This window comes from Myxocyprinus asiaticus, chromosome 50 (genome assembly GCF_019703515.2).
Source record: "Myxocyprinus asiaticus isolate MX2 ecotype Aquarium Trade chromosome 50, UBuf_Myxa_2, whole genome shotgun sequence".
Classification (NCBI taxonomy): domain Eukaryota; kingdom Metazoa; phylum Chordata; class Actinopteri; order Cypriniformes; family Catostomidae; genus Myxocyprinus; species Myxocyprinus asiaticus.
The window spans coordinates 2,968,039-2,994,766 of NC_059393.1; the positions used below are offsets into that span (position 1 = coordinate 2,968,039).

Here is a 26,728-nt window from a genome sequence, read left to right on the forward strand (position 1 = left end):
TGGAAAAAGTGAAGCGCTGTGAATACTTTCCGGATGCACTGTATACGTACGTTAGAACTTAGCCTAGTTGTGGCATAAATGGGCACTAAGTCACAATTTACGCACTAGTAAATATTTGAGCATTGCACCATTAAACTTAGGTAGGACGTAATCCTACGTATAAACTAAACATTTACGGAAGACTCCAACCAGGAGTAACTGATGGAATAAAAAAGCAGAATGATATTTAATGACATCAGTGAGCTCGTGTTTTGCATGACAGGCTTCAGTCCTTTCGACATATATGATGGTGTTGGCATTTACACTCGTTTACATTTACAAGAAAGAATTTTTTTTTTATTTTAACCGGCTCTTCAGTATGGAACCGATCCATGGTGCCGTTTTCAGGATGCGTCACCCGGTGTCAAGTTTCAACACATTCTAAATATATATAAGATATTAAAATGAATAAATGTCTATTTTTCCAGCCTGTTGTATTAGTATTTATTTATCACCCCTTATTTATTTTAGATAAGGTTCCTATATATTGTTATTTTCATAGGGCAAATATACTATTTATTAAATCTACTTTTATTACATATCCTATTTTAATGGGGATTTAAGTCATTACAGCTGACAGTTACATGAGCAAACAAGGTTTGAACATCAACCGTAGCGAGATAAACTGAAATGCATGGCTTTTTAGCACTTCTGTGTACACATTTGAAGGCTGCTTATTGGATCAATACAAGAAAACGTCATATTACGCGACTATGCATTACTTTACTGAGAGCTTACGACCTACTAGTTAAGTCATGCCTTAAGAACAAGTTGCAACCGAATTAAGCACTGACTCAGGGTACGTTTACACAACAACGATGTACTAAAAACGGAAAAGTTTTTCCTTTGCGTTTTTGAAAAGTTTCGCGTACAGACGACAACGTTGTCAAAACGATCCTCGTTAACACGAATCCGTGAAAACGACTGAAAACGCTGTATTACATTCCAGGCCAGTAGTTGGCGATGTCACTTTGTAAAGAAACACTACGCGCCTGCGCACATAAGCATTCTTCCACAGAGCGGGTGAATACAAACAATGAAGATGGCGATCGCTGGTCGTAGTTGTGATGCAGTAAATCTACACTTTGCTGGAGAAGCGTTAATAAACTCAAAATCTTGAGCAGCACAAACACAGTCCCGTAGTCTGCCATCGTAGTTTTGAATGTCTCGCGCGTTCTAACATTTCCTGTCCGTAAGTTTGCATTAAGTTATATTTACAAAGAAATCGAAAACAACACTTCGCTGCAACACTGGCGCACATAAGAGCCGCATTCCATCTGTTGACGTGCATAACAATTCCTTCCGCGAGGAAAGTTAGATCTCGAGACTTGATTTCCTTGTGGAAAAACAAGGGATAAAATAGCGATAAAAATGTAAATTTACATTGAACATTTGATGAAATTGCATATTAGATGCTGCTGATGTGAAGACGGGCGGAGGAGCTGAGGGAACATGAGTGTGATCCAGCGGAGGGTTACTTGAGTGCACAGCGGCGCAGTTGCGCAGAGTCACTAGAGAGAGCGACTCCACAGATCCTGCACTGCTTATACCTATCTTTTAATTTTTATTCCAAATAATCACACCAATCGCGATTATGCCGGGAATGATGGATAAAGGGTCGGAATATCTGGGGAAAGGTCGCTCAAATGGCACGAAAAGCCCGTCGAACGCCTCGAACGGACATTTTTCAGACGAGAGCGGCAGTGACGACGAGCACGGTATAGCCTCGAACACCCCTGCGGAGGTTTTTAACAAAGCTATGAAATATTATCAGATAAACAAGCTTTGATGGGAACACGTTTATTTTTATTTTTCAGATGTGGGCATGCGTGTGGGATCTGATTACCAAGCTAATATTCCAGAGTTTGATCCAGGTAGGAAATCGCGCTGTATGCCTGTTACAGTAACCTGACTGACTGTGGTAGCCTCGATACACCTATCGCGCCGATTTAACGCTACAAACCAAATGCAGTCGATATTATTATGTGTTTTTCAAATGTTTTGAGTGTCGGGTGATGTATATTATTAATTTAAATTGATCTCTAACATCACTGTATGTTTATTTAATCACGAAAATCGATTTGTGTAAAGCTATTAGCTTCTTCGCTTAGCCACCCATCAGCTAGTAAACAAACAACTTTATAACATGTAGTTTAAAGGAATATTACGGGTTCAATACAAGTTAAGCTCAATAGAAAGCATTTGTGGCATAATGTTGATTACCACAAAAGTTAATTTCGACTCGTCTCTCCTTTTATTAAAAAAAAAGCATAAATCGAGGTTACAATGAGACACTTTCAATGGAAGTGAATGGGGCCAATTTTTGGTTGGCTTAAACAGAAATGTGAAGCTTATAATTTTATAAAAGTACTTGCATTAATTCTTCTGTTAAAACTCATGTTTTATTTGAGCTGTAAAGTTGTTTAAATTGTAATTTTTACAGTCATTTTATGGTTTTAGGGTTTGTTGACATTACATCATCATGGTAACAAAGTTTTAAAATTAGCTATAACTTTACACTGATGCTGTGATAAGTGATTATATCACACTAAAATCATGTTTACGCGCATATCCTGTCTTGTGGCAATACTTTTGAAAGTGAGTATTTTAACGTTCAAAAATTGGCCCTGTTTCACTTCCATTGTAAGTGCCTCACTGGAAGCAAGTTTTTTGCTTTTTTTAAAGAAAAGGAGGGATGTGTCGAAATAAATTTGTCGTTATCAATATTATGTCACAAATGCTGCCGATTGAGCTTAACTTGTATTGAAAAGAATATTCTTTTAATATGAGAGACATTTTTTTGATATATGTTAATTTAGAAATACACAGTTTAATCGGGGAAAAAAAATACATAACGCATAAATGTTTTTCGGTTTACCAAAAAATTAAATATTTTTAACGACATTTTATGCAGCGTGTAATTAAAGTACTTTTGTCACTGTTGACCTTATTTGTCCACAAACAATGTCCAACAGTGAATATACATGCATCATTAGATAACTTCATCATTTTATCTGAGTCAAACATTTAAATTTCGCAACATAAGTTATGTAGTGTTTGATTAACGAATCGTGTGACATTAGATGCATGTATTTTGTCTTACGATGTAGCCTTTATAATAACTTGTAAATCTTTTTCTATTCTTGTTTTTATTGTATTGTGATTTTGCAGGTTCCGCAAAATACAGTGATAAAGACAGTGGTGGCATGCTCGTTTGGTCTCCACATCACACAATAGTTGACTCAAAATGTAAGTATGCAGTGACCAGTGTCATTTTTGTTTTTATTGTAAATATATCATGCTGTCTGTGTCACACTTATACTTAAAAAAAAAAAAAAAAAAATGTTTTTTTTTTTTTTAGTGGATGAGTACATTGCCATTGCAAAAGAAAAGCACGGGTACAATGTTGAACAGGTGAGTTGATGGAACATGCTCCTTAAAGATGCTTTTGCTGTTGGTAATCTCTGAATGGATGCCATCTTCCGTTCGGTGCTCAACAGGCTCTTGGCATGCTCTTCTGGCATAAACACAACATCGAGAAGTCCCTGGCTGATCTCCCAAACTTCACCCCTTTCCCTGATGAGTGGACGGTGGAGGACAAGGTGTTGTTTGAACAAGCGTTCAGTTTTCATGGAAAGAGCTTCCATAGGATCCAGCAGATGGTGAGTTCTTGCTGCCATAGTTTTTGCGGTAAAGCTCTATAATGACACATCTAGAAACTAAGAGGGTGAATGTTGTATAAAAAAGTCAGATTTCACCCCAATATCAAAACATAAAAATAGATTTAGCCTATTGAAGCCTGTTTTCTTCATTTTCTTCCTGCAAAATGTAATTTCTTAGTTAAAATATGAGAGTACTTTCAGCCCTGTGAATTTCTAGAGAGTAAAAACATTTTTCACACTCGCAAATGTTTTAAATTTATCTGCTAACAATGTCCAACAGTGTCTGTACATGCATCACAGGAGATTAATGTCTGTTTTTTGTTTTCTGAAAGTCATGGCAATTTGTACAACAGTAGACTTGCCACGATATCATAATTTTCACACCGGTGCGGTGTTCACGTTCAAACTGACTAAAACCGGTATTACCACTGGTTGGATGCTAAGTGGTACTATGGGGTGATTTTCATTAAGCAGTAGCCTACACAATAACGCAAGGCAGATTGACTTATTTATTTTAACTGTAAATTCAAATGAAACTGAAAAAATTAAGAGCAATTAAAATATGTTGTTCAACTTTTTGAAATATGGCTTTTCAACAGTTGTGAAGGGCAACATCTCTTTGGCAACTAACCTACTTCATTCGAGCATTCTCTCCATTATGGGCTGCCGGTCGGGTATTTCGTTGTCTGGGAAAATGCATCACTTTTTGGGTTGTTGCAGGTTTAATGTTGGTGTTTTATTACCTTTCATCCCAGGACCCAGTTTAGCCTCTTCCGGAGGGTAATGACTTTGAATGTGTGTGGATAAATTCATTTTGTTCCCTGCTAGGGCTGGGCGATATGCAAGAAATATGTTTATTAAAAAAAAAAACACTATCCAATTATACTATCAACCCCCCAGGTGATGAATCAGTGAATATTTTTCCTTTAGTGATTTTGCATTGAAAATGTAATTAATTTAAAACCAAAGACATTTCTAAATTCGAATTGCACTTCAAATGAAATGAAAAAGCAATTCAAATAACATTGTCAAAAAACAAAAACAAATCATATATAACCTTTCCATTTACCGTCATGCAAGTAAGACAACAGACTGAAAATGACTAATACAAATTAAGATCTAAAAACAAATATGAATGTAAACATAATAATTATAATGATGATAATAATCACTGAAATATAAATCATGGTTCAAGGTGAACATGTTTTTGTATTATTTTATGATTTAATCACAGACGTATAGTCTATATATAGAGTGACCCTGCAGAGTTGCGTTCACAATGAACTGCTCTATGGAAATAAAGAAAACTGAACTCAGAGAATCTCCTGAGCTGAGATGGTCTGAGGTCATTTGCATTATTCTCATAGACAATACTATTCTTGCAAAAGAATTTCAGAAGACTGAAACAAAGAAAGAGTGAGAACCCTTTACATATGCGTGTTCCACGGGACTGCGCGCCTCCCAACAAACAGCACATCAGACATGCATATTGATGGCTTTTCTGTCATCTGTTCTTAAAAATATAATAGTGTGTTTCTTCAAGCGCATGTCTGTGTGTCTAACTGCATTCCTTGTGTTATCCCGAATCCGAGACGTTTTACAGTTACCCACCATGCACATCATATTCACTACCTGCAATTAAACGTCTTCTGTCAGTGCGCATACTTTGCTGCCTGTGTAATTTGATATGTTGGTAAAGAACATCTGGCTTTCAATGCGTTATTTAGATTCATTTGTCATGGGTCGCTGCTGAGAGGTGGTGCAGGAAACACTGAGCCAGACATGTTCTTGACAGGTTTCGTGAGATTCACCTAGTTGAAGTCATCAGATTTGTCACTTCTTTGAAAGTGGCACACAGTAAATCATCATAATTTGCAGATTGTTTCTCAGCATTAATTACATAATTTGATCATTGATCGTAGTTGCCGGACAAATCCATATCCAGTCTTGTGAAGTACTACTACTCGTGGAAAAAAACGCGGTCCCGGACGAGCCTGATGGATCGGCAAGCACGAAAGCTGGCAAATCGGAGTAATCAAGATGAAAGGTAATTTATCCTTTCACAGGCTCTGGTATTAATCATTACTGAGCATTATTGATCATTACAGTCTGTATGTTTCTGTTGCTCACTATACTGTTGCATTTAATGTGTTAGTGAGGAGGAGATGGAAGAGGCCAACCCCATTGAGGCAAACGACAGCGATTATGACCCTACAAAAGAGGCAAAGAAGGAGGTAACGTGGTTTTACGTGCATTTAAGGGAAATGTGTACTTACATTTATGTAACTGACTCAACAGGGCTCCAGACTAAAAAAAATTACTTAGGAGCCATTGGCTCCTTAACTGAAACATTATGGAGCCAAATGGCTGTTTTTTAGTCACCAAATCATATAATTGCTTGAGAAACAAGATAGAAAGCAAAAGAAAAGGAAGACAGCTTATAACCCATTAATCAGAGGTTTAATAAACAGTATATATAGTTGAGAAGATACATTTATCAATGTTCACACCTCTTTCATAATTTACACAAATATAAGAGATAATTTTTATTTTATTTAGTACTGCCCTTCAGAATCTACATAAGCAGATATTTACATAAAGCATAGTATACATATAAGTTTGTTGCCTTCTTGAGCATCAGTGAATGTTTGCACCTTGTGTAATAGTTGTGTATGAGTCCCTCAATTGACCTAAGTGTCAAAAGCTGGATCTCATATAAATATAGATAGATATATACAGTATATACTGTATGGTGGAGCGGGACTTTTAATTATAAAGAAGCCCAAAATACACATGGGACTCTTATTTTGAAATGTCTGCACTCCCAGTTGTGAGCTCACTGACAACTGATTCGCTGAGAAAGTGACTCTGCTTCAAACTGCTAACCTGAGCTCCTGAGTTGAAACAAGCTCTTGTCGGGTGATTCATGAAACAGACCTGGTTCAAAGGAGTAATTTGTTCACGACTCTCTCGTGCTGGGTTTGTGTGCGGCGCAGTGAGCTCATCTCAACAGAATGGGTGAAAAGCAGCTCGAGACACACTGGTGCACCCTCAAAAGATGTATTCAGTAACTCACAAGATGATATCTGACGATACCGTATATGAACACAACCCGACTGTCGCCAGTGGTGACTAGATTTTAAATTATTGTCGCAATCAATTATTTTTGGTCGCATTTGCGACAATTTTAGTCACAGTCTGGAGCCCTGCGCAAGGGGTGTGGTGTCCATCTTCTGTAGCATGTTAAAGTCAACATGAAATGCCAATTGCAGTCTGTTTTACTTCATAATGTGACATATTTCTGCATAAAACAGAATTTTCAACGAGAACAAATGTAGGGCAGTATAATTGTATCCGTGGTGAACTGATTAGATGGCGAAAAGTGGTCTCTACACAAGGAGAGGGGTTGAAAAATAAGAGGGCTTGGTTTTAATTTCATGTTTCATGGTAAGCTACAAATTTTTTTTTTTTTTGATAGAGTCACACAGAGCCTCAGACAATGAGTTCCAAGATTGGAATGGGACGGCGAGACCATCAGACCCTACAGCACCGGCATCACTCCCAGCGGTCAAAGTGCCGCCCACCCAAAGGCATGTACCTCACACAGGAGGACGTGGTGGCCATCTCCTGCAGCTCCAGCGCAGCAAACACTGTCCTGCGTCAGCTAGACATGGAGCTGGTGTCTCTCAAACGGCAGGTATGCAATGTGAATTAATTGATTCTCAAAGTAAAGGTGCACACAGTCATTTTTCCCTTCATTAAAAAAAAAAAAAAAAAAAAAAAGAATGTTTTACCAGTATAGAAATGGTTAGTACTTCTCAAATTATGTGAATGTCCATAAGATAAGTGTTCTAGTCATATCAGTATTCTATGAAAAGCTGCTTTATTTTACATGGGCCCTCACGTTGAGATCACATGACCAGCCGAATACTACATGCTTCATCTCAGAAATCGCATTTAGGGATCGATGGCCGATATACACTATATTTCCAAAAGTATTCGCTCATCTGCCTTTATACGCATATGAACTTAAGTGACATCCCATTCTTAATCCATAGGGTTTAATATGACGTCGGCCCACCCTTTGCAGCTATAACAGCTTCAACTCTTCTGGGAAGGCTTTCCACAAGGTTTAGGAGTGTGTTTATGGGAATTTTTGACCATTCTTCCAGAAGCGCATTTGTGAGGTCAGACACTGATGTTGGACGAGAAGGCCTGGCTCGCAGTCTTAACTCTAATTCATCCCAAAGGTGCTCTATCGGGTTGAGGTCAGGACTCTGTGCAGGCCAGTCAAGTTCTTCCACACCAAACTCGCTCATCCATGTCTTTATGGACCTTGCTTTGTGCACTGGTGCGCAGTCATGTTGGAACAGGAAGGGGCCATCCCCAAACTGTTCCCACAAAGTTGGGAGCATGGAATTGTCCAAAATCTCTTGGTATGCTGAAGCATTCAGAGTTCCTTTCACTGGAACTAAGGGGCCAAGCCCAGCTCCTGAAAAACAACCCCACACCATAATCCCCCCTCCACCAAACTTCACAGTTGGCACACTGCAGTCAGACAAGTACCGTTCTCCTGGCAACCGCCAAACCCAGACTCGTCCATCAGATTGCCAGATGGAGAAGCGTGATTCGTCACTCCAGAGAACGCGTCTCCACTGCTCTAGAGTCCAGTGGCGGCGTGCTTTACACCACTACATCCGACGCTTTGCATTGCACTTGGTGATGTATGGCTTGGATGCAGCTGCTCGGCCATGGAAACCCATTCCACGAAGCTCTCTACGCACTGTTCTTGAGCTAATCTGAAGGCCACATTAACTTTGGAGGTCTGTAGCGATTGACTCTGCAGAAAGTTGGCGACCTCTGCGCACTATGCGCCTCAGCATCCGCTGACCCCGCTCTGTCATTTTACGTGGCCTACCACTTCGTGGCTGAGTTGTTGTAATTCCCAATCGCTTCCACTTTGTTATAATACCACTGACAGTTGACTGTGGAATATTTAGTAGCGAGGAAATTTCACGACTGGACTTGTTGCACAGGTGGCATCCTATCACAGTACCACGCTGGAATTCACTGAGCTCCTGAGAGCGGCCCATTCTTTCATAAATGTTTGTAGAAGCAGTCTGCATGCCTAGGTTCTTCATTTTATACACCTGTGGCCATGGAAGTGATTGGAACACCTGAATTCAATTATTTGGATGGGTGAGCGAATACTTTTGTCAATATAGTGTATTATTGGCCATTATCTGGGGAAATTAAAATATTATTAATGCACCGATAGTGGAATTACCACTGATATATGGGCCAATGACGTGATGCTAATTTCTTTGTTCACTTCCATTAAGTTGTTATACATTATAAAATACATTACAAATGCAATTTACACAAAGTTTAAAGTCATTTTGATATATATTTTTTTTTTCTGGGGCTTAAATTAAAACGTCATGTGGTGTAACCGTCCAGAGACGTTAAAAAAAAAAAAAATCTTGTCTCAGTAAAATCTGAAATTCAAATCAAAGTCATGACTTGTAACCAACATGTAGGTAGCTATTTTGTTGTCTTGTGAAAAAAAAACAAACAAAAAAAACAGATGGGTCCCCTGTGGACACTCAAGACTGTGATCACGTTTACATGCACTTAAGAAAATGGTTTATTTCAGGGGTTTTGCAGAAAGTGGCATTCTGAAACATCATGTAAATTAGAACACTGATTTCCTTGCACTGTTTAAGGGATTAAGAGAAAGCGGTTTAACACACCTAGGTTTCTCTCGGAGAACGCAGTTTAATGTGGCCATGTAAACGCATAAGCAGCATTCTGATGGGTGTTTGAAGAGTGCACGTGCGTGGAACAGAACGGGATTACAAACTTACATAGGATGAAGCCCAACAACATGTCAACACAGCGGAAAGAACTGAACACTTCTGCGAGTCCAGTGGAAAAAACACGCTGTAAACTATACCCTTTTATACACACCAATGTTAATGTCATTTGGTGTAACCCTAAGAAAACATTTTGATATTCTTGGCTCAAAAATCCATGATATATGTGAAGAAGAAAAAAAATTACCTTGAATAATATTTTTGAGAACGATTAAGTTGCGTATACTTGTGTATTCAAGGTGCAAGTATTTTAATACAAAAAAATAAAATAGTGTCATATTACGTTTTAAATTTGTGTAATCAGATTACAGTTCCTAACTTTCAAATACTGTAAGTGATAGTCCCCTTGAAGTGCCTTGAAAAACAGTTTTCTTTGGCCTTTTGATGTATTTCCTACTGAAACATGAAGTTTGGCCGGGACTTGTTGAACAGCCCATGCCGCCTCCTTTTTTTTTTTTTTTTCAGAATAGCATCTCAGAATGTACAACACGTCGAACCTTGAGGCGGATGGGCTACACCAGTAGAAGACCACGTCGGGTTACACTTCTATCAGCCAAGAACAGAAAGCTGAGGCTGCAGTGAGCACATGTCAAAAAACTGGACAGTTAAAGACTGGAAAAACAGAGCCTGGTCTGATGAATCTCGATTTCTGCTGCGACATGCAGATGGTAGACCCACTGCAGCCTCAGCTTTCTGTTTTTGGCTGACAGAAGTGCAACCCGACATGGTCTTCTACTGTTGTAGCCCATCTGCCTCAAGGTTTGACATGTTGTGCATTCTGAGATGCTAATCTGCTCACTACAATTGTACAGAGGTTTTATCTGAGTTACCGTAGCCTTTCCAGGGCTCTACAGTGCAACCATTTTGCCATTTTAAAAAATGTTGAAAAAATATTTAGGCGCACCGGTGCGAGTGACCCGATTGAAGTTGGGGTGGGAGAAAAAATCTATTCTCCGATGAATCGATTCTGAGAACGCAGCAGTGCAGTGGTGCTTTTGCACGCGCCAGAGACAGATGTTAGAAACGCACATATCCTAAAATCAAGTGCATCCTACAAAACTGATTGCAGACTGGATGTATCAACCACACACCATTCGTCTCATGAAACTACGATCCCAAAATTAATTCACAAACTCGCGCACATGGCAACAGGAGAGTTGATTTCGTGATGACATGTCAGCAGAGAACATGAAATACGAGCTTGCGCTCTTTATTGCACTAATTTGCACAACAAGGGAAAAAAAAAAACACCTGAAAATAATGATGAGACAGTGGTTCGGGAGATGTCGGTGATGTTTTTATTAGGGGCCAAACACCGAAGGTGCTGTGGCACCTATTGTTTTCATATTATTATTCTTCCCCAATGGGAGTCTATGGCAGCCACATGGGGAAATTATGAAATTTGGCATATTGATAGGGGTGGGCATAAATAGCCCCATACCAAATTTGGTGTCTTTAGGACGTACTCTATAGCGCCACCCCCATGTCAAATTCACTTTTCTTTTGGGCGTATCTTTTGAACCGTTTGTGCTGGAGAAATAATTCTTTTTTTGTCTGATTACTGTCCTCCTGATGATGCGAATGGAGCCCTTACATTAAAACTCTGCCTATTACAGTGGCTGCCATGTTGGATTATGATGTTTACAGTTTAAGCTTTTCACACCCTTCAAACTTGGTCTGATTTTCCCAAACAATGGCTCAAAATAATGTCCAGACTGAGCCACACAGAAATGAATGTTCAGAATTTAGATTTTCGCTTTTGTTTAAAAGTTAAAGCATCACAATTGTAACAACATCGATGTGAAAATTGATTTGAGCCTATATCTTGGCAACCCTTTGTCCTATCGAAACTAAACTTGGTACACTTAATGAAAACCATGGTCTGAGGGCACATGCAGAGTTTTGCGACAGCACCACCTATGGGTCAAAAGATCTGAAAAATTGCTATTTTTGCCTGTAACTCTTGAACCATATGTCCAAAAATCATTAGGTTGGTGTCTGTGGATTCTGTGGGTCATGAGGATTTACCAAATTTTCCCCTATCAACTATACTGTCCCTCCACCATTTTGAAATGTAAAAAAAAATTATATATCTTTTAAATACATTGCCGGATTTCAAAGAATATTGGTATGCATCATCAACATCATGTCTTGATGATACTTGAGCAGTTTGGAGACAGCGCCACCTATAGTTAAAAAGATAACCTACACTTGAGTACTGACTCTAACCTCAGGAAGTATCTTTGCCACTCAATGGACATGTCAACTGTGTGACTCAGTGTGTTAAAGCACTGATTTATAGTTTGAAAAGTCATGGGTTTGATTCCTAGGGCGACCAGTGTTAGAGTTGATGTTGTATTGTGTTTACCGAATAGTTGCAGGTTTTATCACAGATCATTTCTGTTTGCAGGTATACTTCTTGTTCTTTGTCTTAGTGTTGGTCTTCTGAGATATATGGGAGTGAAATAATTTGAAAGGATTGAGTAGTTTTGAGACAGCATCACATGTAGTTCAAAAGAACATGGTCTGTTTAGCATGGTTATCATGTTACATGCTATGATAGCTTAGTATGCTAATTGGTTAGCATGCTAACTGTTGGGTTTTCTGTCTTTTAAGGCTATTTGATCACAATGCTGTGCGTAGGTTAACATTAGCTTAGCATGCTAATCAGTTAGCATGCTAACCAACACATTTTTAAGGCTCTTTGATCATTATGCTATCCGTAGGCAACATTAGTTTAAAATGCTAATAAGCTAGCATGCTAATCAGTTAAATACATCATGACTGGTCTGTTCTTTCTTTCTACAATGTTTGATATTAGCCATTATGGCTCTCTTCCATTTTAAATACTTTTTATTTTTTATTAAAAACTTGCTGATTCTTAGCTTGGTATATTTCTTCAGCAACTGTAAAATATGTGGTCTAGTGGTATGGTGCACTATACTGGTGTGCTGTGGAGATCGAAAGGTTGTTGTTTTGAGACCAGTTTGGGTACGACAGGAAAAACTTGGATTGCAAAATGCCTTATCTATTTGTTCTTTCTTTCTGCTGTGTTTGATATCAGACATATCAGCACTCCATCCTTTTGAATACTTTTTACATTTAAATAAATACTGACCTGTAAAATCTGTGGCAATGTGGCCCAGCCCTCAGTGCACCATGCCTTTGTGCTCTGGAGATCAAAAGTTTGCCGGTTCAAGACCAGCTTGGGGCAACTTGAAAAATTATGAGTAATTGCAAAATACATAATGACTGGTTTGTTCTTTCTTTCTGTTGTGTTTGATATCAGCCATATAAGCACACCACCATTTAAAATGGATGTTTTGTTCAAAACCTGCTTGGTATGTCTCTTTAGCACCTGTGAAACCTTTCTGATTCTGTCACTTTTTTGGTGACTTGTGAAATAGTGTGGGCTTGCTTTGTATGTCATATTCATGCAATGTGTTCATACAAATGTGCTTACTATGGTGTAATGCTTGCCATATAGGAGATTTTTGAATTCTGTTTACTGAATGGTTGCTGGGCTTTTCCCCAAGCAAATTTATATTTTCCCATTTGTTGAAAAGTTACTTGAATATAAAGTTGATCATGGTAACAGCTGTGAAGCTTGTTATGTCCCTTTGTTGACTGGCAAATCTGTGGCTGTGTAGTGTAGTGGAAAGCACACTGAACTCTAGATCAAAAAGTAATGGGTTCAAATCCGTCCTAGGGCGATGTGATCTGTGTTTGTTCTGTGAGATCTTTGGGTTGTGTTTAGTGTTGTGCAGTGGTTGCCATGTTGGTGCTTGGCCCCGTAATGGCTGCTTGCAGGTATATTTTTTTCTTGTATTCCATTCAAATCGGATGTGGGATATTCCTACTTGATATCTCCGATCTCCAACCGTAAAGGCACTCCATTGCCAGATGATCGAAAGATGACGTTTAAGGAAATAAAACGGCAATGCTCCCGTTAGCTAAGCAGGTGTTCGACTGTCACCAGAGACGTCTCTTAGCAACCCAACTGATAAACAATGCTAGCATTTGTGCTGCAGGTATACGATTATCAAAAGGGAGTATAATATATCATGTTTTATACACTTATTTCTGCAGGCATTTGTTAAACAAACTTTAATATCATGTAATGTAGGAACTTTGACTCATTAATTAATGTTACTTAATAAAAGTGAATGTTTATCATTTACTACAGTGGTGTGAAAAATTGTTTGCCCCCTTCCTGATTTCTTATTTTTTTGCATGTTTGTCACACTTAAATGTTTCAGATCATCAAACAAGTTTAAATATTAGTCAAAGATAACACAAGTAAACACAAAATGCAGTTTTCAAATGAAGGTTGTTATTATTAAGGGAAAACAAAATCCAAACCTACATGGCCCTGTGTGAAAAAGTGATTGCCCCCTAAACCTAATAACTGGTTGGGCCACCCTTAGCAGCAACAACTGCAAACAGGCGTTTGCAATAACTTGCAATGAGTCTTTTACAGCGCTGTGGAGGAATTTTGGCCCACTCATCTTTGCAGAATTGTTGTAATTCAGCCACATTGGAGGGTTTTCGAGCATGAACTGCCTTTTTAAGGTCATGCCACAGCATCTCAATAGGATTCAGGTCAGGACTTTGACTAGGCCACTCCAAAGTCTTCATTTTGTTTTTCTTCAGCCATTCAGAAGTGGACTTACTGGTGTGTTTTGGATCATTGTCCTGTTGCAGAACCCAAGTTCGCTTCAGCTTGAGGTCACGAACAGATGGCCGGACATTCTCCTTCAGGATTGTTTGGTAGACAGCAGAATTCATGGTTCCATTTATCACAGCAAGTCTTCCAGGTCCTGACGCAGCAAAACAGCCCCAGACCATCACACTACCACCACCATATTTTACTGTTGGTATGATGTTCTTTTTCTGAAATGCGGTGTTACTTTTACGCCAGATGTAATGGGACACACACCTTCCAAAAAGTTCAACTTTTGTCTCGTCAGTCCACAGAGTATTTTCCCAAAAGTCTTGGGTATCATCAAGATGTTTTCTGGCAAAAATGAGATGAGCCTTAATGTTCTTTTTGCTCAGCAGTGGTTTTCGTCTTGGAACTCTGCCATGCAGGCCATTTTTGCCCAGTCTCTTTCTTATGGTGGAGTCATGAACACTGACCTTAACTGAGGCAAGTGAGGCCTGCAGTTCTTTGGATGTTGTTGTGGGGACTTTTGTGACCTCTTGGATGAGTCGTCGCTGCGCTCTTGGGGTAATTTTGGTCGGCCGGCCACTCCTGGGAAGGTTCACCACTGTTCCATGTTTTTGCCATTTGTGGATAATGGCTCTCACTGTGGTTCTCTGGAGTCCCAAAGCTTTAGAAATGGCTTTATAACTTTTCCAGACTGATAGATCTCAATTACTTTCTTTCTCATTTGTTCCTGAATTTCTTTGGATCTCGGCATGATGTCTAGCTTTTGAAGATCTTTTGGTCTACTTTGTCAGGCAGGTCCTATTTAAGTGATTTCTTGATTGAGAACAGGTGTGGCAGTAATCAGGCCTGGGTGTGGCTAGAGAAATTGAACTCCGGTGTGATAAACCACAGTTATGTTTTAACAGGTGGGGCAAACACTTTTTCACACAGGGCCATGTAGGTTTGGATTTAGTTTTCCCTTAATAATAACAACCTTCATTTAAAAACTACATTTTGTGTTTACTTGTGTTATCTTTGAATAATATTTAAACTTGTTTGATGATCTGAAACATTTGTGTGACAAACATGCAAAAAAATAAGAAATCAGGAAGGGGGCAAACACTTTTTCACACCACTGTATGTATATCTCCCTGAGTGCCAACATGTTTTTCTGTCATCATGCACCTGCATATTGGAGAAACCAGAGTTTCAAATTTCCGCACGATTTTCCCAGTTGGAATTCCAGCTTCAAGTGGGGTTCCATTGCACTTTTCCTAGTAGGAAGTTGGAAAATCCGACTTTACGAGTTGAACGGAACAGAGCATTACTTCTCTTGCGTTCTTTCATTTGCTCTTACACATTGCCGGTCTCTCGCTCATCGGGAAGAGTACACACACCTGACGGCTCTTTAGACAAAAGTTATACAGTTGAGACTTCTCACAGAGCAAACAGGTGGAACAGCGCATATGAGATACTTGATAGATTTTCTAAATAATAATCCCGCTATTTGTGCCGCTTTATCACCTGTGGTGAGGAAAGGAGAAGCTGACATCTGCACTTTCGCAGAAGCAGATATCTCATGTAATCAACCTGGAGCACCAACCTGTAGTTATAATTAAAATAAAAAATTTAAAGGTCTCGGATAGATTTATTCTATTTAAAAATGTAATACTATTAAATAAAAATTAACAATTGATTGATTAACAATGCTTTAAACACAAGTTATTTAACATAATCAATTGAATTATTTAATTTAATAATATTTTGTTTTGAAAACCAATATTTATTTTCTTTAATTTATTTTCTTGTGTAAAGACTTCTGTTGATCACTTTATGTTGACAATACTGCCATGCAAAGGCTGCACAGTACACCAACAAAACAGTTATTGATTTGAGTGTGGATTTTGTAGTTACTGCAATTTTCTCAAAGCCTGGTTATAGTTGAGCGAGACCTGTCTGTCACAGGGCAACTTACAGTCTGTGAACCCCAATTTTGGTCAAAATGTGAAGTTACTGTGCTTTGCATTTGCACAGCAGAATAATCAATAAGAACAAAATGTAGAGTATCAGGAATTGTTTTGAAATTGGATAGTGACTCCCAGAATTGGAATTGGATCGAATCATTAGGTGCCTAAAGATTCCCGACCCTAGATTGAAGCTAATGAAGTGTTGTATAGTACAATCGGAATAAAAATAACAACTCCCAAATGCATCTACACTGCACAATAGTTATGTTTCACACTGCGTTTGGCTGCTTTTCATCCCTTCAGTCAACCGAGCAAGTGCAAAAAAGTTGTGTGAGATGTTTTTAGTCAGCTTGAATGAAAAGTATCAAATTTTACTTTAAAAGTTAAAATTTTACAAAGCCTGTGCAGCATCTGATTGTTGTACATTGTGTGACGGGAACATTAATTGTGTTCTGCAGTGCATATGTCAATTTAGAGTTCTTAAGAGTTCAGGATGGCGCCGCGGATGGCAGTCTCGGTGTGGAGCTCTCCAGTTCTTTTGTTGTTTTTATTTGTTTGTTCTGTGTTTAGTAATTTTTTTTTCCCCAATTAGTTTTACCAGAGACGAACTGCTGAACATTCGGCAGCACATACCAGACAATCTTTTCCCAGTTTTGGCTTATTCGGATGCTTTGCTGGACATTTTAGTCAGAGGCGCAGCTGTGTTGTTCAAGCGTGCCTTGAAATGCAAGCAAGGGAAACGAGCCGGCGCGCTTGTCAAGCTCCATCAGTGCGGTTTTCAAACAGCGCTGCCGAGTATTCATCTAGCGAATCTCCACTCTCTCCCTAACAAAACGGACGAACTACATCTCTCCCATACAAACAAGGACTTTCAAACACTGCTGCCTTGTGCTTCACAGAAACATGGCTGAGTGAAGCCATTCTGGACAGCGCGTTACATCTGCCGGGCTTCAGCTGTTCAGAGCAGATCGCATTTTGGAGTTAATGGGGAAAACGAGGAACATGCTTTTATATCAGTGAAAGTTGGTGTACAGATGTAACAACGTTAAAGATGTGCTGTCCAAATCTGGAAGCACTCTATCAACTGTAAGCCTTTCTACTCGCCATGGGAGTTTTCCTAATTTATTCTGATGAGTGTTTATATTCCTCCACATGTGTACATGAATGCGGTGCTGCAACAGCTGGCTGATCACATCACAGACATGGAGCAACAACACCCGGACTCACTTATTATTATTCTGGGGGATTTTAATAAAGTTAACCTCACCTGTGAACTACCAAAATACAGACAGCACATTACATGCCCCACCAGAGTCAGAAATATACTGGATCACTGCTACACAACAATAAAGGATGCATATTGCCCTGTCCCTAGAGTAGCTTTGGGACTCTCTGATTACAGTCTGGTTCATCATCTTCCAACCTACAGGCAGAATCTAAAATCAGCTACACCTGTAGTAAAGACTGTAAAGAGATGGACCAATGAAGCAGAGCTGGAACTACAAGCCTGCTTTGACTGCACCAACTGGTGTGTATTTGAGGCAGCAGAAACCAATCTGGACGAGCTCACAGATACTGTTACATCATATATCAATTTCGGTTAAGACGTGCATTGCTACTAGGACTTTTATTTAACATACAACAATGACAAACCATGGTTTACAGCAAAACTCAGGCAGCTTCATCAGGCAAAAGAGGATGTTTACAGAAGTGGGGATAAAATCTTGTACAATCAGGCCAGGAACACAATAAGGAAATCAGAGTGGCTACAAGAAGCTACTCTGATAAGCTGAAAAACAAGTTTTCAGCTAACGAACCTGTATCAGTGTGGAGTGGCCTGAAATAATTTACTAACTTCAAGACCAACAACTGGCTGAAGACTTGAATGTGTTTTACTGTAGATTTGGAAAGCCCTGTCTCACCCTCTCTGACCTTCACTTCACACAAACATCAACACACTCCCCCCTCCTGCTACTCAACATGCACTTATGATCTGTGAAGAGGAGGTGTGCCGTGGCTTCCAGAAACAAAAGACAAGGAAAGCACAGAGCCCAGAAGGTGTTTCACCCACTTGTCTAAAATCCTGTGCCAACCAACTGGCCCCCATATTCACACTGATCTTCAATAGATCACTGGAGCAGTGTGAAGTTCCTTTTTTTTTTTTTTTTTTTTTTTTTTTTGGCATAATACCCTGCAACATCTGGACAGACCAGGGACATATGCAAGTATCCTTTTTGTGGACTTCAGTTTGGCTTTCAACACCATCACTCCAGCTATTCTCCGGACTAAATTACACCAACTGTCTGTTCCCACGTCTATCTGTCAGTGGATCACCGGCTTTCTGACGGACAGGCAGCGGCTAATGAGAAGGAAAATTCACTTCCAGGATATGCACAATCAGCACTGGGATGTGTGCTCTCCCCACTACTCTTCTCCCTGTATACCAATGACTGCACCGCCAAAGACTCCTCTGTCAAGCTCCTGAAGTTTGCAGACAACACTACTGTCATCGGCTTCATCCAAGATGACGATGAGTCTGTATACAGAAGGGAGGTTGAACGGCTGGCTCACTGGTGCAGTCAAAACAACCTGGAGCTTAACACACTCAAAACGGTGCAGATGGTTGTGGACTTTAGGAGGAACACCCCAACACTGACCCCCACTCACCATTCTAAACAGCACTGTGGCAGCAGTAGAGTCATTCAGGTTCCTGGGCACTACCATCTCACAGGACCTGAAGTGGGAGACCCACATTGACTCCAGCTGAGGAAGTTCAACCTGCCACAGGCACTGCTGATACAGTTCTACTCAGCAGTCATTGAGTCTGTCCTCTGCACTTCAGTAACTGTCTGGTTGGTGCAGCTATGAAATCGGACATCGGAAGACTACAAAGGACAGTTCGGGCTGCTGAGAGGATTATTGGTTGCCCCCTGCCCTCCCTTCAAGAACTGTACACTTGTGAGGAAAAGGGCTGGAAAAATCACTCTGGACCCCACTCACCCAGCCCAATGCCTTTTTGAACTGTTGCCTTCTGGACAGCGCTACAGAGCACTGAGCACCAGAACTGTCAAGCACAGGAACAGTTTTTTTTTTTTCCCTCAGGCTATCCATTTCATGAACAGTTAAAACTGCCCCATTGAGCAATAATTACAGTGCATCTGGAAAGTATTCACAGTGCTTCACTTTTTCCACATTTTGTTATGTTACAGCCTTATTCCAAAATGGATTAAATTCATTATTTTCCTCAAAATTCTACAAACAATACCCCATAATGACAACGTGAAAGAAGTTTGTTTGAAATCTGTGAATACTTTCTGGATGCACTGTATGTGCAATACACAGATTAGTCTATTTATATTTATCCAACATACCTTACCTCTTCTGCCATACATTCTCTTGCGTCTGTATATAACAGATTTGTATTTTTATATTGTAAATGCATATATATATTTGTCGTCTTGTGTATTTCTATAAATGCTTATATTTTCTATTCACTTTTTATTCTATTTTTGTATTATTATCTCTGTCCTGTTGCTGTATTGTTTGTACACTGGAAGTTTCTGTCACCAAGACAAATTCCTTGTATGTGTAAGCATACTTGACAATAAAGCTGATTCTGATTTAAAAACATTTAAGAGGACCACACTTCAAAGACTGAACATTGTGTTTTTATATATTTATTTTCACAAGGTGAAACAGGTTAACATAAGCTGCTGCTGTTGCTTTTTTACAAACAGCCTGCCAAATTATCTGAAAATATGAAATTTTGTTTATGAATTTAAACTCCTTTGTCATGACTCACACTTCTGAATTCTGAATTTTGTCATAATTGATGAGCTCAGTAAAAAAAAAAAAAAACATTCAAGCATAGAGCCCTGCTTTCTGTCAGCTTGATCCAGTCTGGTGATTCTCCGTTGACCTCTCTCATCAACAAGGCATTTTCATCCGCAGAACTGCCACTCACTGGATGTTTTTTGTTTTTCGCATCATTCTCTATACACTTTAGAGACTGTTGCATGTGAAAATCCCAGGAGATCAGCAGTTACAGAAGTCAAACCAGCCCATCTGGCAGCAACAATCATGCCACGGTCCAAATCACTGAGATCACATTTTATTTCCCCATTCTGATGGTTGATGTGAACATTAACTGAAGCTCCTGACCCGTATCCGCATGATTTTATGCACTGCTGCCAAATGATTGGCTGATTATATAATTGCATGGATGATTGTTGGTGCCAGACGGGCTGGTTTGAGTATTTCTGTAACTGCTGATCTCCTGGGATTTTCACACACAACAGTCTCTAGAATTTACTCAGAATGGTGCCAGAAAAAAAAAAAAACATCAAGTGAGGGGCAGTTCTGCAGATGAAATGCCTTGTTGATGAGAGAGGTCAACAGAGAATGGGCAGACAGGTTCGGACTGACGAAATCTACAGTAACTCAGATAACCACTCTGTACAGTTGTGGTGAGAAGGTTGGCACTGTTTTGGCGGAACTAGGGGGACCTACACAATATTAGGCAGGTGCTTTTAATGTTGTGGCTGATCGGTGTAGATCAGTGGTTCCCAAACTGGGTGCCGCCAGGACTGGCTAGGGGTGCTGCGAAATTTCTGCTCAGTTTAATATTTAAACAGCCACCAGTTAAAATACTGTCAAATCCGTACCCGCGCAGTATTTATCTACAGCCGGAAGCTTTTTAAACACACACATGCTTATGTGCGTGCACACTCTTTTCTCGTGGTGAACGCAGCTGTGTGCATGAACATTTAAATGCGCTTCTTGATGCGATATGAATGTAAACACAGACGTTAATGTATTACAGGATTGTTAACAGACGGGACAAAAATCTGCACCGTCTTGACGCGATATTAATGTAAGCTAATAATGTATTGCTGTATGTGATGTAAACAGGACAAATATCTCTAAATATACAATCTGTGCGATGTGTAAATTCAACCTAATAGACGTGCTGCAGCTGTTGTAAGCCTATCGTTAATATAAATTAAACAACAATATTGACAAGAAAAAGAGGAAAGCACATGCCGTCCTTGGCTGGATAACTTCAGAAGCTTTAAGCCCAATACATATCAATAAGTCAGCTTTTCAGTCAAACTCTGACTGTATTGAGTTTTTATTAATGTATATCTACACTTAAACACTTAGTAAATTTGTTCTATTTTTCATTGATTTACTTTTTAGTGTTTTTATATCACAATTTTTAAATGATTAATTGCTGCTGTTCCTAAAAAAAAACTTTAAGCACTGTTGATTCTGTTCTCTATTTTATTACTCTATTGCTAGATCTTGAATAAATACTTTAAAAACTTGAAGAAATGTTTAGGAGAAACACTTGATGGCTACATTATTTTAATAAAAAATTTTCAGATTTATACCAATATTAAACTTTTTAAATAAAGGGGTGTTTTCAATCGCATATTTGTTTATTTATTTTTTTTTAATGCCATGAAGGAAAAAAACACTACAAAGTGGTGCCACAGTTTAAAAAAGTTTGGGAACCACTGAAATAGATCACTAGGTGGCAGCACAACATACTTAGTGTAGCTTTAATGAATGACATAAGACAAGGCAATAAGCCTACAAAGAGGATTTTCAATGTTTTCTTCCCTTTTACCTTTTTACCTGGTCTTCTTTTAGGTTCAAAATGCCAAGCAGTTAAATAGTGGACTTAAACAGACAATTGAAGATGGAGTTGATGAATTCCGGCTGCCTGAGGTGAAGCAGAATTTTATCTGAAATTTCTTCATTTCTCTTCACATATTGCTGTCAGCTTTTTGTCAACTGTTTTGTTTTTGTTCCAGTGTACCCAAAAAATTAACGCCCGCTGGACAACGGATGAGCAGCTCCTGGCAGTACAAGGTAAATAGTAGACCACAGGTATTTCGCAACTGTTCATAACATTTAATTCAAATACACTACCAGGCAAAATTTTCAACACACCTGACTGAACACTTTATTTTATAATGCCTGTAAAACATATTACATGTTACTATTATTAATTCCTATAGTAGTAACAATAAAAATATGTGGGGCCCTATGAAATCCATTTTATTTTTCACAAATTCAGTTTTATTTTTTCACAAATTCTGTGTTCTGAATTCCGTGTTTTAAAGTTAAATAAAAATTGTATCATATAAAACTGTCTAATCGAGTACATTCATAGAACTTAAATCAAATGAAAACAAAACAATCTCTTTTCAACATACCATTGCACTATTTTTATCAAATGAAGTGCTTGCAGTTCTTCACAGCACAATCCAAAACACAACAATGGGACATTGTTTTTTTTTTTTTTATGTCTTCAAATACAATTCACAATAAAATCACAGTATTGACGAAAACATTGATGAACATTTTTATTCGGTTCAGCAGCACTCTTGCTTGTGAGATATTGCTTATATACAGTGTAATGTAATTAATGTTAATTCTCTTAATTTTATTATTACTACTATTATTTATTAATACTACATTATATTATTTTACTATACCATAGTAATATTTCTTACACAATTTATTCAATTTCACACTTGTAAAATTGAGCTTTTATTTTGGCAGCAAGCTGAATGAAGGACTTTTAGTTCGTATGTTTTGTTGTATGACTTCCCACTTCTGAAAAGCAGTTCACAATATGGCTTAATGTACTTATTAAACCGCTAAAGACTGCAATATAATTATATAAATAAATAGTCTGCATGTGCAGTGTGCTTTACAGTAAATGAGTGCTCTGCTGTTTGTCATCTATTACACACACGAGCATGTGATGATATTCAATGAATGAACGGCTGGCTTCACGCATTCATTTTGAAGCACGCACCACATGTAGACTTTATCTCAGCCTTATGTTCTTTAATCATTGTACTTGGGCATATCATGGTTTAACTTTAATTGTGCATTCAAACACTCATTTTATCCCAAATATTTAAAATCCTGTGAAATTCTGCATTTTATCATTAATTCGGATTTTGTAAATGGATTCCACGATTCCGTCCATATTTTCCACGTTGTGGAAATCTTATATCATAATATATAAGTACAAGCAGCTTTACTAATAATTACGCAATAATTTGTGTAAATGCATTTCTTTACAATCCTTGCCAAAAGTTGGAATGGATAGAGAGAAAAAAAAGCGGTCAACGAGGGTCCAGCATACATGGGAACTTCTTCAATAATGTTTAACCCTTGTTTGACCTTCGGGACATTTTATCTTTTTTATTTTAGTTTTTTCGATCATTTTGGCTGTGTTAATGCCAACGGCATAAAGTTTGCCGAAGGTGTGTATTTTTGGTGGAATTTTGATATTTCATCCTCAGTTCCTATAATACATCTATAATACACTGTGTACACAAAATAGTTACACTCGGGACCTTCTGGACAAAAACGTCCCTATTTAAACCTGTTAAAACTGCAATATTTGATCCCAGTGCCATTAAAGCATAAAATCATGAATTCTATGATATTATGCTTTCATTCCGGAGCCCTGGCTTCAAAATGTAAATTTTTTTATATTTTCCACCGGATGGCGGCATTTTCCTCATGTTTAGCCTATGGAGCAAATACATGGTTTTTTCCTATTTTCTGTTTGCTGTATTATAGAGCACTGCAGGCCAATTGAATAAATGATGCAGCTAAAATTGTGCGGGTGTGTTGGTATGGATGTCAGAGTCTGTTTTGTATGTGTGTATTGAGAAATATGTGTGTGTAAAAAAACAACAGTTACATTATGTAAGCAAACTGGCGTTTAAAGGGTTAAAATTCTGAAAACGAATGAATATTTGGTAGATATGATCAGGACTGATGTTGGTTAAAAAAAATCTAAGTCAGTGAAAGTGGAAAATAATATTAATATATAATATTTTTATGGCAGTTTTTTTACGTGGATATTTTTGTCTTCTAAGGTCCTTAGTGTGAGTTTTTTTTTTTTTTTTTCTGACACTGCACAAGAATAATAAATCATCAAAATCACTTGTTGTTGTTAATCATTTACATATCCCAGTCTGTGACAATCCCAAAAAAAAAAATCCCCTTAGCATTTAGTATATGGAAAATAATAAATGTTTTTTGTTTTTCAGGATTAAAACCCTGAAAATGAATGAATATTTGGTAGTTTTGATCAGGACTGATGTTGGTTAAAGTCAGCGAAAGTGGAAAATAATATTAATATGTAATATTATGGCAGTTTTTTGATACTGACATTTTTGTCCTCTAAGGACCTCTGAGTAACTTTGTTTTATTGACACACAAGGATTAAAAAAGCATCTCAGCTATCAGCTGATGTTGAATATATCCTTAAGGATGCTCATTTCTGTATATTTTCATATACAGATCATTTAGATTAGACAGTGCTGAACTCCAGATGATTAACTGAATGTTGTTGTTTTTTTTATTAAATACTGATGAATGATTTTCAAGTTCCGCAGAAATCTGTGGAACGCGTAAGTCAGATTCCTTGTAGTTCTAGCAATTGTTTTGGTCCCTTTCATTTAGGTGTACGGAAATACGGGAAGGATTTCCAGGCCATCGCTGATGTCATCGGGAATAAAACAGTAGGACAGGTGAAAAATTTTTTCGTGAACTATCGGCGGCGCTTTAACCTGGATGAGGTGCTTCAGGAGTGGGAGGCGGAACAGGGAACTCGAGCCCCCAATGGAGACGGTGCCAACTCTGGTGAGGACGGAAAGAACAGCAACACCTCCTCAGGAAAGAGCACGGATGAGGAAGAGGAGGAGGTAAGGAAAAAAGGTTCAAACTCACCAATGCTCCTCACAACATAAGATAACAGCAATACTTACATCAGAAGTGGGTAGTAACATGCTACATTTACTCCGTTACATTTACTTGAGTAACTTCTTGGAAAAATGTACTTTTATGAGTATGTTTTATGGTGGGTACTTGTCACGCTTACTCAAGTAAATTTCTGATGAAAAAAATGTACTTTTACTTCGTTACAATGGGCAGTGTTCCTGTTGTTACATTACTGGTTTTAATTTAATAAGTGTTACGACAGCAGAACTTCACAGCTGCATGCTGTCACTCGAGTCGCGTTTAACATTACAGCAGCAAGCATACAAAACAAACATTTCTTCACTCCACAAAATGCCTTCATTTTACACCAAGACAAGGATATATTTCAAGATTAAAACTGCAGCTCCAACTTAAGAAAACACATTGAGGTTACTTTTAGAGATTGTAATAATGTGGGCTTGTCTGTGGCATGGTGATATTCATTTTCAGCGTGAATCTGTAACTGGGGGCGCTTATGACCTCAGTTTCTAAGTTTGCATTTTTAGATCAGCGCTGCAACATATCAGTGCCTACTGTATAAATCCTTGTAAACTTCTGCGTTAAGTGCAAATGTTTTGCCCTGCCTATCACGATTGTGAGCATTTCTGTACATGAAAGGTTGGCGTGTGCACAGCGTTTGACAGATGTGGGCAGCTTTGTCTTATGGACAGCAAGCTTTCAGACACAGAGATAAAGTGCAATTTACCATTTAGACACTGAAAATTTTGGAACTACACTGAACTAAATTCACGCAGGACGTAAAAAGCTGTGAAATAACGACAGACGGCATGAATAAAGCATGATCTTGCTTCAGTGTATAATTAAACATTATATATAACTTTGGACTGTGTGACACTGTTCATGTTTTTTACCGTAATAATGACTAGAAAAAGGTTTACAAACTTCTGTTGTAATTGACAGATTCGCCCAATTCTGAGAAGCATCCTTAAAGTGATAGTTCAGACTTTAATATTATATCATAATTTCCCTGTCCTCGTGTTCTTCCAACCCCATGAAACTTTCTGTATTCTGTGGAACCCAAAAGATGGTAGACAGAATGTTAGGGAGTGACAGTCTCAGTCACCATTCCTTTTCAAAATATGGAGAAAAAAAAAAAACATGCAGTGAAAGTAAATGATGATTAATGTTAGGATTCTGTCTGACATCTCCTTAAAGGAATAATTTTTCCAAAATTGAAAATTCTCACATCATTTTCTCACCCTCATACCATCCCAGATGTTTTTTTTCTTCTTCTGCTAAACACAGATTTTTAGAAGAATATCTCAGCTTTGTTAGTTTATACTAGAATGCAAGTGAATTGGTACCAAAACTTTGAAGCTCAAAGCACATAAAGGCAGCATTAAATGAATTCAAATGACACTGGTTCAATCCAAGTCTTCAGAAGAGATCTGATAAGTGTGTGTGAGAAACAGATCAATATTTAAAACTTTTTTACTAATAAATCTCCACTTTCACGTTCTTGTGTTTTTGATGATTCAGTTCTTTGTGCATATCGCCACCTACTGGGCAGGGAGGAGAATTAATAGGGGGAAAAAAAGGACTTTATATATTAGAAAGTTATATATATTTATCTGTTTCTCACCCACACCCTATCCAGAGTAAAATAATCTGAAATTAATCCATTTGTTTGTACTGCCACTACCAGGTGTCTATAAAGTAACTTAATCCATCCAATAAAAGTATTCCCCCCGAACCCGTATATATTTCCTAAAC

The 26,728-nt window shown here is 38.3% G+C and overlaps 1 protein-coding gene across 3 annotated transcripts in view; it reads left to right on the forward strand.

Moving 5' to 3' along the window:
* Positions 1 to 1,072: 1,072 nt before the first annotated feature.
* Positions 1,073 to 26,728, forward strand: part of LOC127438704 (REST corepressor 3-like) — a 31,692-nt gene continuing 6,036 nt past the window's right edge. Inside the window, exons 1-11 of one of the 3 annotated variants that reach the window (XM_051694503.1) lie at positions 1,253 to 1,757; positions 1,857 to 1,913; positions 3,211 to 3,288; positions 3,401 to 3,453; positions 3,540 to 3,701; positions 5,624 to 5,748; positions 5,857 to 5,935; positions 7,180 to 7,398; positions 21,851 to 21,928; positions 22,015 to 22,072; positions 24,698 to 24,952. In XM_051694503.1, coding sequence (XP_051550463.1) covers positions 1,634 to 1,757; positions 1,857 to 1,913; positions 3,211 to 3,288; positions 3,401 to 3,453; positions 3,540 to 3,701; positions 5,624 to 5,748; positions 5,857 to 5,935; positions 7,180 to 7,398; positions 21,851 to 21,928; positions 22,015 to 22,072; positions 24,698 to 24,952 — 1,288 coding nt within the window. In that variant the 5' untranslated portion in view covers positions 1,253 to 1,633. Of the gene's footprint in view, positions 1,232 to 1,252; positions 1,758 to 1,856; positions 1,914 to 3,210; positions 3,289 to 3,400; positions 3,454 to 3,539; positions 3,702 to 5,623; positions 5,749 to 5,856; positions 5,936 to 7,179; positions 7,399 to 21,850; positions 21,929 to 22,014; positions 22,073 to 24,697; positions 24,953 to 26,728 lie in introns of those variants that run through there. The other 2 variants (XM_051694501.1, XM_051694504.1) reach the window with 2 other exon arrangements.